General features: G+C 36.5%; 1 protein-coding gene across 6 annotated transcripts in view; it reads right to left on the bottom strand.

The window, feature by feature from the left end:
* Positions 1-1298: 1298 nt before the first annotated feature.
* The window catches only part of LOC131072032 (dihydroorotase, mitochondrial), a 113025-nt gene continuing 101092 nt past the window's right edge, over positions 1299-13231 (bottom strand). For all 6 annotated transcript variants that reach the window (XM_058008039.2, XM_058008038.2, XM_058008041.2 and 3 more), the window contains one exon: positions 1299-1842. In XM_058008039.2, coding sequence (XP_057864022.2) covers positions 1651-1842 — 192 coding nt within the window. In that variant the 3' untranslated portion in view covers positions 1299-1650. The remainder of the gene's footprint in view (positions 1843-13231) is intronic.

The following is a 13231-nucleotide window of genomic DNA, read 5'->3' as shown; positions in this document are numbered from 1 at the left end:
CGGTTTCCAATTAAGAGGAAAACCCAAATATGTCAAATGAAGGCTGCCCTATACAAATAAGAGGATTCCAAGAAATTTTTATTTTTAAACTATGTCTGTTTTGCAAAAATAACAATGGATTTATGATTGTTAATGAGTTGTTCCAGAGGCCAATTGGTACATATTAAGGATTTGTCATAAATGTCATTTCACAAAAAATAAAAGAAGAGATCTACAAAAAGTATCATCCCCAGAATGGAAATTGTTATCTGTGTTGTCTCTTTCGGTTATTGATGACACATAAACCTTACCTCATAGTTTAGCCTCCGCAATTTTCAAAACAGGCAATTTCCAATTTTAAGAAAAGGATATGGGATTAAAGAGTTGCCATGGCAAAGTCCTCTCATAGATTTGCATGTGGTCCATTTCACTAATGAGCAAAACCAAAGAATCTGAGTAGTGGTATAGCTGCCTATGCACCCTACCACATGATGAATCCTAAAGCTTTGAGTCTGGAAGAGGAATGCCTAATTCCATCTGAAATACCTTAGCCATATCCAATTCAATCAAGGCATCAGACCTGAGTTGGTTCCATAAGGTGCATGTGGTGTTATGCATAGTCAAAGAACATTAAAATTACAATGTTTGCCAAGATTTTAATATCATGCACGGTGGAAGAAATGAGTAGAAGGCCCTACCTGACCCAAGAGATCGCTGCAACTACAAAGAGGCAAAAATATAAAACCACATGGAGACAAAGATGGTCTGCATGTACGAAATATAGCATTTCGAGTGAAACAGTTAGCCAGAAAACAAAACCATTGTTTTGTAGTATTCACCAAACTCAACTGCAAAGGGAGATGATTTTGTAAAGAAGACATCAAATTCAAAACAACAGTCACCAAATGCAAAGATGTATTTCCCAACCCACCCATATGACTCAAAGACACATAAAGAGATATAAGTTTTGAAGATTCAATACTCCTTTCCTCACCCTAAGGGTTCCAACAAGCCTTACTCATCGATTGAGTAGGTGCATTGAATTGATCATTGTTATCCTCAAATTTCTCTAGCATAGCTTCAAACTAGCCAGGAACTCATCCTTTCTAAATCTGTCCTACAGATTAATTTTGTCAATCTTTCATCCAAATATCTGTAAAAAAAATATGTGCAAAACATATTCAGATAATTATATGCTAGTAATTTTAGTGAGCAATTATAGTTGCAGACTTTTCAGTGTGACCAATCAAGTCCCTTGTGATTAATTATGGACTTGCTCCACAAAGTCTACCAGAGTATAAATAATCTTGGAAACTAAATCAGTTGGAGCACACAGCAATTGTGGTTATTTGTCATTTTTAATATTCCAGTACATAATTCAGTTAACAGTTCAAGCCTTGTCCAGGTAATTCAGTCTGTGTTCTGGTAAGAAGCAGACGTGTTTTTGCTCCTTACACTTTAATGAGCAGATCTCAACTAATAAACACATCACCCTTATATATAAATTATGAACTAGGACAATAGTCTAATTCTATTTCTAATAAATTATAAGTACAAACAAGTGAATATTTCAGATATCTGGTTCCAAAATGGGTCTTAAATTACATCAATATCTATTTCACCACATGCCAAATGAGATACAAGAAGTATATAAGGAATTTGCTGACATGTTTAATCAACCACACACCACTCCAATATCTGACCACTGAACATCGGAACAATTGACCCAAAACTGAAATTATATTCCTCTGGTACTTGCCAAGAGACCTTCTGCATGGTGATCTTAGATGTGTTACGAGGGAGGCCATAGAAATCAGGTCCATTAAAACTTGCAAATGCCTCAAATTTTTCAAGTGCTCCTGCCTGTGAGATCCATTTAGAAATTGAAATAGATTAGGAAAAACCACCATTGTTGTAAACCATATATTTAATGAACATTCAGAAAGATATCCCCAAAACTACAGTACTTCATATATTTCATCCATACCAAAATAAAGAACAAGAACAATATTTAAAGTTTTGAAGTGAATAATGAAAGATATGCAGTCATGGATGGAGGATCTCATGAAAGAGTGTTGAAACATGCAGCCCTAACCCCTAGATTGAAGAATCAAACACGAAAAAGTCAAATCAAAAGTGAAACAATACAAAATGAACAGCAAATCTTATCTTTATTTATTTCATCCCCAATAATTACATCAAGCTATTAGGTTTTACAATCAGAGACTTAAAACCTTACAACAATCACAGACCAAAAAGTCTCAGTCCAATACGATAGACTTCACCAGGAACTCATTCCAAGTTCATACATGAGTTATAGATCTATTCTGCACTTGAAAACTACCCACAGTCTTCAATCCTTTGCCTAAACTACAAGCAATGCACATTCAGATCTTCACTAATGCATCACAAAACTTTTGAATACTGCTACTTGCATTCACACTTGGATTAGGCCTCTTGCTCAAATCTTCAACTTGCTCTCAAAGCTCATTGTACCATTGCTGTGAACTTCAAGACTCCTAGCTCTATACACCCCAGTGAATCTAAATCCTCGGTTTATATGGGTGATTCCCAAAGGAAATTTATTAATCTTTCCAACTAATAAAATTCGCCATCACATAATTCCAATGCTAATTAAAGATGACCTTATGAAACATCAATCATTTCCAACCACTTTTCATCAATTCCTACACATAAAGAAGCCTTAATTTTTTGGCACCAAGAAATAGCTCTCCACTAAGGATCAAAATTGCCCCAAATGACCAAATGTGTAGACCTGTACCTCAGGAATAATTCTAGTTAGCACCTTTCTTCACCACAAGTTATGATATGTATCCTTTTGTCCTCTGAGTTAAAGAAAACAACTTCAATTTGAATAATTTGATCTTCATGTCACCTTAGAGCATGAATTATGAGCAAAGAAAGTTCAATGGTTTTACTACATAGTGCTTCCAGATTAAAAATGCTTCCTCTAGCATTACTGAACTGGTTGAAGACTGTCAAATAGACCTCAATCTTCATCCAACAACCAAAACTCAACCAATGACCATGCACCACCACAATATACATTCTTAGGCCCACAAAGCCAAACTCTAACTGGAACTCCAAAAATCTATCAAAAGAACAACAAAGAAAAAAAGGAAACATATCTTTTTGGATAATTCAAGTTTGAATGACCCCTAAGATGCTCCTACATCAAACACCTCAGATAAGAAGCGTCGAGCTAACAAGGATTGCATGGTAAAATCACCCTTTAAGATGGTATCCCAACCTCAGCGCATCCTCAACAATTGACTAGGTTTCAAAAAATATGCTTGCATATTTTCCTACACCTCTTTCAATTCTACAAGCAAAATCTAGGGCATATACTGAGCTACTCAACCAAGAGCTGGTTCTACTATGCTCTTCCTCATTCCTAGAGAACTAGAGTCTCACTAGTACTATACACCTCCAAGTGTTCTTCCATTGAATTTTCTTGTGGCATAACTCCCTCAAAATAGCTATTACCACATCATTACAATGCACATTTGCACCTTACTCAACACTTTGATGCTTCCATATACTCGTGACTTCTCAAAATATTTACTACTGCTTTTGCATTAATCTAGTGCCACATTCCTCCTCATGCTTCTAATGAAATCATTGTTCACAAACTCTCCTCCAATGGAATTTCTAGTGAGCACGTGAACTTTTTGTATCTCATTTACCTACCTTCCCTATGGCAGCTCTCAATAACTGCCTTTAGCTTCCTATTATCACCATGCCATCCTTTGTTGGGTTTGTATCCACCTTGTGCTAACTGCAACCTCTTAGGCTTCTTTGCAACCTTCTTATACTTGTAGATGTTATCACACACACTATCAAGTTCCAATGAACTACAAGGACACAACCCCCACAAAAAAAAATCCCGACATTTCTAGGATGGTGACATTTCTATGACAAAGGGACTTGGGGGAAACATACCCCTACTGCACCGCCACCTTCATTGGCATGCTGGGGACGTCGAGGATGTCAAGAAGTCCTGGGGAGGAGTCCCCAACCATCCCAAGGACGCCAAGACGTATGGGGGACTCGAGGACACCCAAGCATCTCCCACAACTTCCAATCAAAAACTCCAACTGAAAGCAAAAAAAAGTGATAAAATTGTGAAAATGACATTTGTCATGAAGGTTTGCGAGGTTTTGTAAGCCTTATTTATGCTACCTCAAACCTTGCGAAGGGCACTACCCCTTGAACCTGTTGGGGGCTCTACCTTCAGACCTCCGCAATGGGCGTTGCCCCTTGACCTCATTGGTGGCTCTGCCCCAAAACCCCTGCAAGGGTCACTGCCCATTGACCTCGTTGGGGACTCTACCCCAAAATCCCCACATGGGCCGATACCGCTTGACCACAAACCTCCACAAAACATTGTTATTGTTCAATGCAATCATTGCCATGTTTTTATGTTTATTAGTTTAAACTTCACTTAGATGCCAGATTTTTATTTGCAATTCTTATTCTTACTCTTGATTTTCTCCCAAGTTCCAAAACGTTGCCCACCATTGTTAATGTTCAATGCAATCATTGTCATGTTTTTAATGTTTATTGGTTTACACTTTACATAGTATGCCAAATTTTTAGTTGAAATTCTTATACTTATTCCTTACACATCTTTGTATAACTAAATTTTCAAGCATTATATGTATTTGCACCACACCCTCACCGCCCTTGCTAGTCCCCTCATCCCCAAAACCTATCCCCTCATTTCCTCATTATGAAACTCTGTGGAACTGTGCTATTAACATCTTTCCCTCTATAATCTCAAGTTCATCAGCATCTTTTCATTATCCCACTTCTTTTCTCCACTTGGTCTCTTCCACCCAAGCATCTCTGCTCTTCATCAATACCAATGAAATGTCTTCACCTGAAGTAATCTCTTGAACCACATTTTTTAACCTTTCCTCAATTCCAATACATACCACATCTTTTAGGTTACTAATTATTTCCCAATGTAAGGACTTCACACAATCCTTCATCTTTATTGTTGTTGCCAATAGGTTGTCATTTCTACTCATTCCTTCTCCTAAAGGATTATCCCCAGCTACAATCATTAGGCTTATTGCAATTCCTTCCCACCCTTATGCTACTACACATAGGTCCAACATCAATTTTCCTCACTTCTATAGCACACTCACCGACTAAATTACTTGATGGATCAACACCCTCAAAAAAATGTCCAAGACACTAACTAGAATGGTGTCTAGGTCTAATCTCTTCAATTTCATCTTGTGCCAATATAAAATCCTATTGTGCAAGCTTACCTCTTGATGTCTACCAAAAATGATGCAAGAACTTAATATCTCTATCCAAAATGACACTATATGGCAACTCATGTAACATATCCATTTCCTTGTAAAGCAATTCTACAATCCTAGACTGCAAAGTCGGAAATATCACCTCTGAGTTCACTACTATCCAAGGAGACAATCCATGGAAAGTTCATTATCACTACTGCTCCTTTTGCAGGCACATCTTGGATACCTTTATTTTTCAATGCCTCTAATCTTTTTGGCATCACCTCAATCACTTTGATTCTTTGATCCTCAACCATGAAGTTCACTTCTCTTCTATCAGCCACACGTGACCTCTTTGGATTTCTTCATTCCTCAAAACATCCTCTTGATTCCTTTAGGGGAACTCATCTTCCTCATCTCTTGAAGAATCAATGTTACCAAAACTAGAAATTCCCCTGTTGTATTATTGGTTTTAGTCATTTCCACCATCCTTCGTACCAATATCTGCTAATCATTTACCACATTCTTCACTAGATCAAACATAATGTTTATTGTCTTCAACATTAGAAACATCACAAACATCTACTCTTCCATGATCAGTCACATGTTGCTTACAAATTTGTTTACCTTTCACACTGCCTAGAGTAGGTTGCCTAACCTCATCTTCATTGATCCTCAAGAGAATCACCTATTGCCTATAGGGAAACTACTTAACTACATCTAATGTCAATTGTGTCATTGCATATCTGCTAGCACTTCCTATGTTATTGCTCCCTTTGCAAACTGTAAATTGCAAATTCTTTCACAACTTCCTGCAGATTTCCTCTCGCTGAATCAATGTCAAGGGTGTTGACTACCTTATCCTCGGCACCCAGTCAACAACCACGATCCAACACTACAGCACTCCAGGACACCTTCCTTTCGAATGGATTTCTTTTGATCCAATGAACCTCTACCTAACTCACACTTGTTGAAAGATGCTCACACATGGATATCTTCTACCCAACACCACAACACTGGAAGAAGCCCTCACTCTCCTTATGTGAACCACACCTCCAATGGATTACCTGCAGTACAAATACGTGCACTAGACTCCTATCATGGCATTATCGCTTACTCCAACAATAGCCTAAGCTCTAATACTATTTGATGCAGTCATGGATGGAGGGTCTAATGAAAGACTATCCAACCATGCATCCCTGACCCCTAGATCTAAGTATCAAACACCCAAATCAAATCAAACAGCAAATCAATTCAAATACATAGAAAACTGAACATCAAATGATGTCTTTATTTCATCCGCAATAATTACATCAAGCAGTTAGGCCTTACAATCAAGCCTTGAAGCCTTAAAATAAACACACACCATGTCCAACAATCCAAACAATAGAATTCATCAGGAACTCATTCCCAATTCATATATGAGTTACAATCTGTAATAACCCCTACTATTACTGAACTCAAAATCTGCAACTTCATCCCTCTAACATTTTGTCTAACAGTTTGTTTGCCTATGATTTTGGTATGTTCTGATTTGCTATGATTTGTGTGGTAGCTTCGACATATACATTTTCTTTGTTTGCTTACATTAATTCCACCACCATTATAGAAACATCAGATGCAACAGCACATAAAAACAGTGACAGAAATATCAAATCTGTAAGGACTCGGTCAATTCATCGTTGAATTGTCACCCAAAAATTATACCTTGTGGTAGGAATTCCGTATTGTTGAAAGAACAGATTAGATATGCAAGTTTGATTGACCAGCTACTTGTCTGTTTCCTTCCATCAGTTGCAATGGTAAACAGAAAAAGAATACTTGTTTGAACTCAATACAGGAAATACATTATAGTTTATTCCTGAAATTCTCAAAACTGAAATCAATGCCAGTATTAAGAGAAATGAATTATACAGAGTTTATTGAGAGCAGAGTTAAATGATTTTTTTGCACCTTTTATTTCACCCAAGCCATACACCATTTTCAGGAAGAAACTGGCTCCAGCGCAAGTCTCGTGTGAAGGGTAGGCTTACCCACAAGATATCAGAGCAGGTTACTCAGTTCGGTCCACAATTTCCACACACTATGAATTGCACCCAGACTTAGTATTATATTCTCACGCCTTCCAACTGCTTTCACACTCCCTTCAAGAATACTGACCTGTCTTCTCTTTCCCACATACAGCAAGAGAAGAGACTTGCACCTATATGAATGAAGCAGCACCCAGCACTGAGAGTCCTGATTCATGCTAAAGACATCTTCAATGCCAATAAATCATCACCCAGACAGATATTCTTCCGCCAATTCCACGATTTCACCAAATGACTATTTTTCTCAGCATATAATATAATCGCACAACTTAACAATATTTCCAACTGAGGTTTATAAATTGCCGTCAATATGATTTAATATAATGTAGACCAAGTTTGATATCAATTACCCATGTCTAAGAAAATAATATTATTCACCAAGCCAATATACAGCATCAAAATTGAATGCCCGACTCCACCTTAGAAATCCATGCTACAAGTATTAATGTATTTCTCCAAAGCTAGCATTAATATTCCCGTCAATAGTTTATGTGTGCCCAGACATGGGAATAAAATAAACTCCGGCATTCAAACAGTCCCCCAAAATAATATTTTATTATTCAACATAATAAAGCATTTCAAATATTATTTAATTCAAGCCATCAAAATATCCTTCAAAACCTTTATTTGACAAAACTTCAATTAATGACTCCATCTGAGAAGCCTGCCTGACTCCTCCAAGACCATCTAGGGTAGATCAGTCCCACTACTGAAAATGGTGACTTCAGGGTTCCGTCCTGAGTCTGCAACTCCAAGAAATTCCTCAGAACTATAATAAAAATAATCAATCATTCCCTGTCTCATATCAACTCCAAAGTCTCTTTTATAATATTCTTTTCAGTTTCTCCAGACGGTTGCAAATTAGTGACTTTAATTAATATTAAGTTTCTAAAGTCATTTTTAATAATTATTTATTATTATCACTTTTGATTTTCCATTTGGTAATAATATTAAATAATTAAATTTAATTCCTCTTTTTTACACATTTTAGTCTTAAAGAAATAAATAATATTTTATTTCCCAACTTGTCAAAAATGGGTAATTACACAATCCACAACATGAGCAATACTATCAATCATCAATCCTTTGCTTACACCTCGAGGAATGCACATTCAAATCTTCACTGATGTGCCATGCGACTTTTGAATTCTGCTACTTGGTTCACACTTAGATTAGATCTCTTGCTTGGATCTCCAATTCTGCTCTCCAAGCTCACTATACCTGTTGAGACATGGACCAGCTAGGACTCGAACCTAGGACCTTCCATATGCTGTTGGAGTGCTCTACCACTGAGCTACTGGCCCCTCTTGGACCAGTCCATCATCGGTCCGGGTGTGACTTATTTCCAACACCAACACCCCCCCTTAAGCCACACCTCTCATGTGCTTGGGGCTCCTAGCCTGGACCTAGCTCTGATACCATGTTGAGACATGGACCAGCTAGGACTCGAACCTAGGACCTTCCATACGCTGCTGGAGTGCTCTACCACTGAGCTACTGGCCCCTCTTGGACCAGTCCATCGTCGGTCCGGGTGTGGCTTATTTCCAACACCAACAATACCTTTGTTGCAAGCTTCCTTGCTCCTAGACCCACACTCCCCAATGAGTCTAAACCCTTGGCTTGTATAGGTAACTTCCAAAGGAAACTTGTAACATCTTTCCAAGGAAGAAAACTTGTCATCACATAATGCCATGCTAATTAAGGATAACAATATGAAACATTTATCATTCACAACCTCCTTTAATCAATTCCCAAACATAAGAAAGACTTAATATTTGGTGCCAGAAAACAGATTTTTATTAAGGATCAAAATGGCCCCAAATGACCAAATGTGTCACTTGTATATTGGGAACAAAAAAAACACATCTTTTTGGATGATGAAAGATTGCATGACCCCTGAGATGCTCTACAGCAGAAAGTTGTGCAGAAACTAAATAAGGCATATCTAGCCTTATGCATCACTGCACAGTGCACAAGAATTTCCTAAAACTTCACTGAATCAAAAATGTCCAATCATGATAGAGATCTCATGTTTGAAAACACTGCAATTCTGTTTCTACTGGTACAAAAACTGATAAAAGATTCCATTTTTGCTGTGTAACCCCATTTTGTGCCAAGCAAACACCAAAATAGCCTGCATGTATCTGCGGAAAGGTGACCCTTCCACTTGTAGAGGACTTAACTAAAGAATTTAAGGAAAGCGTTCATCAAAATGCTTTTAATTAGTTAGACTTATTGCAGGCTTTTATTTCAGACTCCTGCTTCTCATAGGATCTAATCCAGATTATTAGTAATAATATTCACTGATCTAGGCAATAAAAAAAGAGAAATATTTCATTGTAAAACAGTAGAAAGAAGAAAATATTGTATAAGAAAGAAAATATTGTATAAGTATCATAGTAGCATTCCATTTACAAGGCATTGGCACAGCAAACTGAAAGCATAAATGAAATTCAATTACTTTGGTTTAAAACAGGAAAACCCCAGAAAATTAAAAAATGCTCAAATATCCATGAAAATACAGACAAACAAAGCTGCTATTGTTATTTCATGCCTGATATCATGCACAGAATTAGAAACAATCATAAGACAAAATAAACAAATTCATTTAATCTTGCCAATTACTCACAATTTCTCAATCAAGTTTAAAACCCTGTGATTCAAATGAGAAAATTGCAGTTCAACATACAGTGCCTCTATTATATTTTGTTAATATGCTTGTATCCGGCTATGATTGAATTGTTTGTCAGCTTTTGAGTAGTTATAGGAGTCAGTTGATAGACAGTTGTGTTCTCATGGCAACTGTTGGGTTTTTTAAATAGCACTTTGCATAGTCATAGAAATCATTATGACCCTTGGCTAACCATCTCTGGTCTCTTTCTGTAATAACTTCATGTGTGAATAAAGATATACATTTACTCTTCCATCTAGTATGCATTCTAATTTATGTCAATAATTCAAATACCAGTTTTATCAGGTAAAGAACAAACTGTTGTCCCCAATTTTGAGTTTCAAAAATGTGAGCAACTCCTTTGAATTTTTCATTAAAATTCATGTTTTTGTGTCTCTAGTGCAATTTCGGGTTTTAGAAGTCTCAATGCAAGTTAGGATCCTTTAAGAAGCATTACAAGTGAAACTTATTCACTTGTAGTCAGGTCTTTAAGACCCGATTACAAGTGGATAAGGTCTTCATAAAGTGTTTTGGTATGTGCAATCGGACCCTTAGAACCCAATTGCACATAAAGTTCTTTTCTTTTATTATAAAGCATTAACACTTGTAATCGGAGGAAAATGGCCCGATTACAAGCGCTCATTGTGCTCAAACAAATACCAATATTCTTTGCATTTGTATCAAGTCTTCTATAGCCCGACTCCCATGTTCTTTGTCTGTGTTTTTGGAGGTATTCAATTAATGCATTAGTCTTTGAATCCAAGGAGTATTTTTCCTCTAAATCACCTATTTAGTTCGTTGCAAGGGTTTCAAAGTTTCATTCAATACTTCAAGATTGCATTGGCGGTTTAGTTGTCTCTTTCAAGGGTTTTCATTTTCAGGTATTTCCTTTTTTCTTTCTTGTATTTCATTTTATTTTTGTTCGTGTTTAAGCTCTTGTAATTTGTGATTCAATCTCTTTTGGTCAAGCATTGCGAGGGAAACGCTGTTATTCAGGCCTTTGCTTTCATGGTTCTTACCAAACTCGTATATGTATGTGCTGCTGTCTATATTGCAAGCTTGCAAATCCTCTTGTGCATTCAGGTTTGGTGTCTCTCATGCATGCATTCGCTTCCCATCCCATAATTTCCCTTTGTGTCTTCATTCGCATAAAGTTTGTGCTTTGTCAAAATCGCACATCATTCCTGTATAAGCATCCCGCGCATTGAATGTTGGTCTTCACTTGATTATTGCAATTGGGTATTACCAAAAGCTTATTGCAAGTCAACCCTCATATGCATTTGCAGTCGGGTTTTGAGAACCCGATTACAAGTGCTTGCTATTATGTTGTATTTCTCTACTTTTGTTCATAAAGTTGTTATCGGGTTTCTTTGAGCATAGTGTCAAGTCTTTTTTCACTTGCAGTCGGACGAGTAGAACCTGATTGTATGCTTAAGTCATGTTAAAATTGATCAGATTTTGGAAGTAGAAGAATTTTAGTTTTATTCTTTATTGCTGTTACTCAACTCTGTTGGATATATTTGCCAACTTGTCAATAAGGTTACTGCTGATAAGAAATGAATCAAACTTGATCTGGTATATATATGAGTATCAATGTCTTTGACTTGCACTTTTGATTTTTGTACTTATCAATGAATCGATACTCATCTCAATATATATAATATTTGGAGGAGGCATGTCTTCAAAGAGTCGTGCCTCCACGTGAATCTGGATATATTTGCCAACTTGTCAATAAGGTTACTGCTGATAAGATATGAATCAAACTTGATCTGGTATATATATGAGTATCAATGTCTTTGACTTGCACTTTCGATTTTTGTACTTATCAATGAATCGATACTCATCTCAATATATATAATATTTGGAGGCGGCATGTCTTCAAAGAGTCATGCCTCCACGTGAATCAGATTCACGTGGAGTCATGCCTCTTTGAAGAGGCATACTCCTCTCAATTAATCGGCTGTGTTTAGACAGCGATCTAATTACATATGTTAAGTTTTAACTCGATTTACATAATCAATCAGCATCTTAGCATAATTCGATTCATAATCAATATAAGATCGATTCATAGTATCAGATCGATACATAATCGATTCTCGTGATAATGATTAATTCTCTTCATCGATTCATATATGATAGATTTACTTAATATAATGCTAGTATACATCATCGATTCTCTTAATCGGTTTATATGATCAAAGTAGATTAATACATGATTAGTTTATATAATCGATTCTCATAATCGATTTTCATAATCAACATGATTAATAATTACATAAAATACAATTCCAAATTATGTATATAATTTCATTGATAGGATTACTCCGACCGAAGCTACAAATCATTAACACTCCCTCTTAGCTAGGGAGGATGATCACAAATTATACACAGAAGAACCACACAAGGAATGGTGTAGATATCATCTCATGATATCAAGAGCAATGGTCTACAAATATCAACACTTATGACATTCACCAATGGCTCACAATATCCAATATGGTATGTGCACTAGCATCAACCATATGATGCCTACCATAGGGATCTAAATTTCATGGCATATCCACGGATATTAAAACACTTAACATCCACCATGACGTATCTCAGTAATACAACTAATAGATATCAATCTCCATGATACCCATTACTTAGTTGATATTGTTTTAAGAGATATGAACTATCATGACATGTTCACAGATATCTATCATGATAGATAGTAAAGTTATTGTAAAGTCGTCACTTTGCAATAACTACCAAAAGAATACAAGTGATTATCATTAAGAAGTCGTCACTTCTCAATGATGCACACAGGGGACCATAAAGTCATGAAATGACAAAAGGAGTTTATATTAAACATCTTTAGAATATATTAGTACGATAATAATACTGAGACTCAATCTCAGAATTTACATTTCAATCATACCAAGCTTACCTTTGAAGTGTTCTACCTTTGTTTTGACGAGAGGCTTGGTGAGAATGCCTGCTGTTTGATCTTCAGTACTAATATACCTCAACTGGATTACCTTTCTCTCCACCATGTCTCTAACATAGTGATAAGGTATTTCAATATGTTTAGAGCTGTCATGAAATACTAGATTTACTGAAAGCTTTATACAACTCTGGTTGTCACAGTGGATGATGGTAGGATCTAAGGATTGTCCAAACAATCCTACAAGGAGTTTTCTCAACCATACTGCTTCTCATGCTCTCATAGATGCCGC

This window comes from Cryptomeria japonica, chromosome 9 (assembly GCF_030272615.1).
Source record: "Cryptomeria japonica chromosome 9, Sugi_1.0, whole genome shotgun sequence".
In the NCBI taxonomy this organism is placed as follows: Eukaryota; Viridiplantae; Streptophyta; class Pinopsida; order Cupressales; family Cupressaceae; genus Cryptomeria; species Cryptomeria japonica.
Note: the sequence above shows the minus strand (reverse complement) of the source record. Positions and strands in the feature narration are given on the sequence as shown.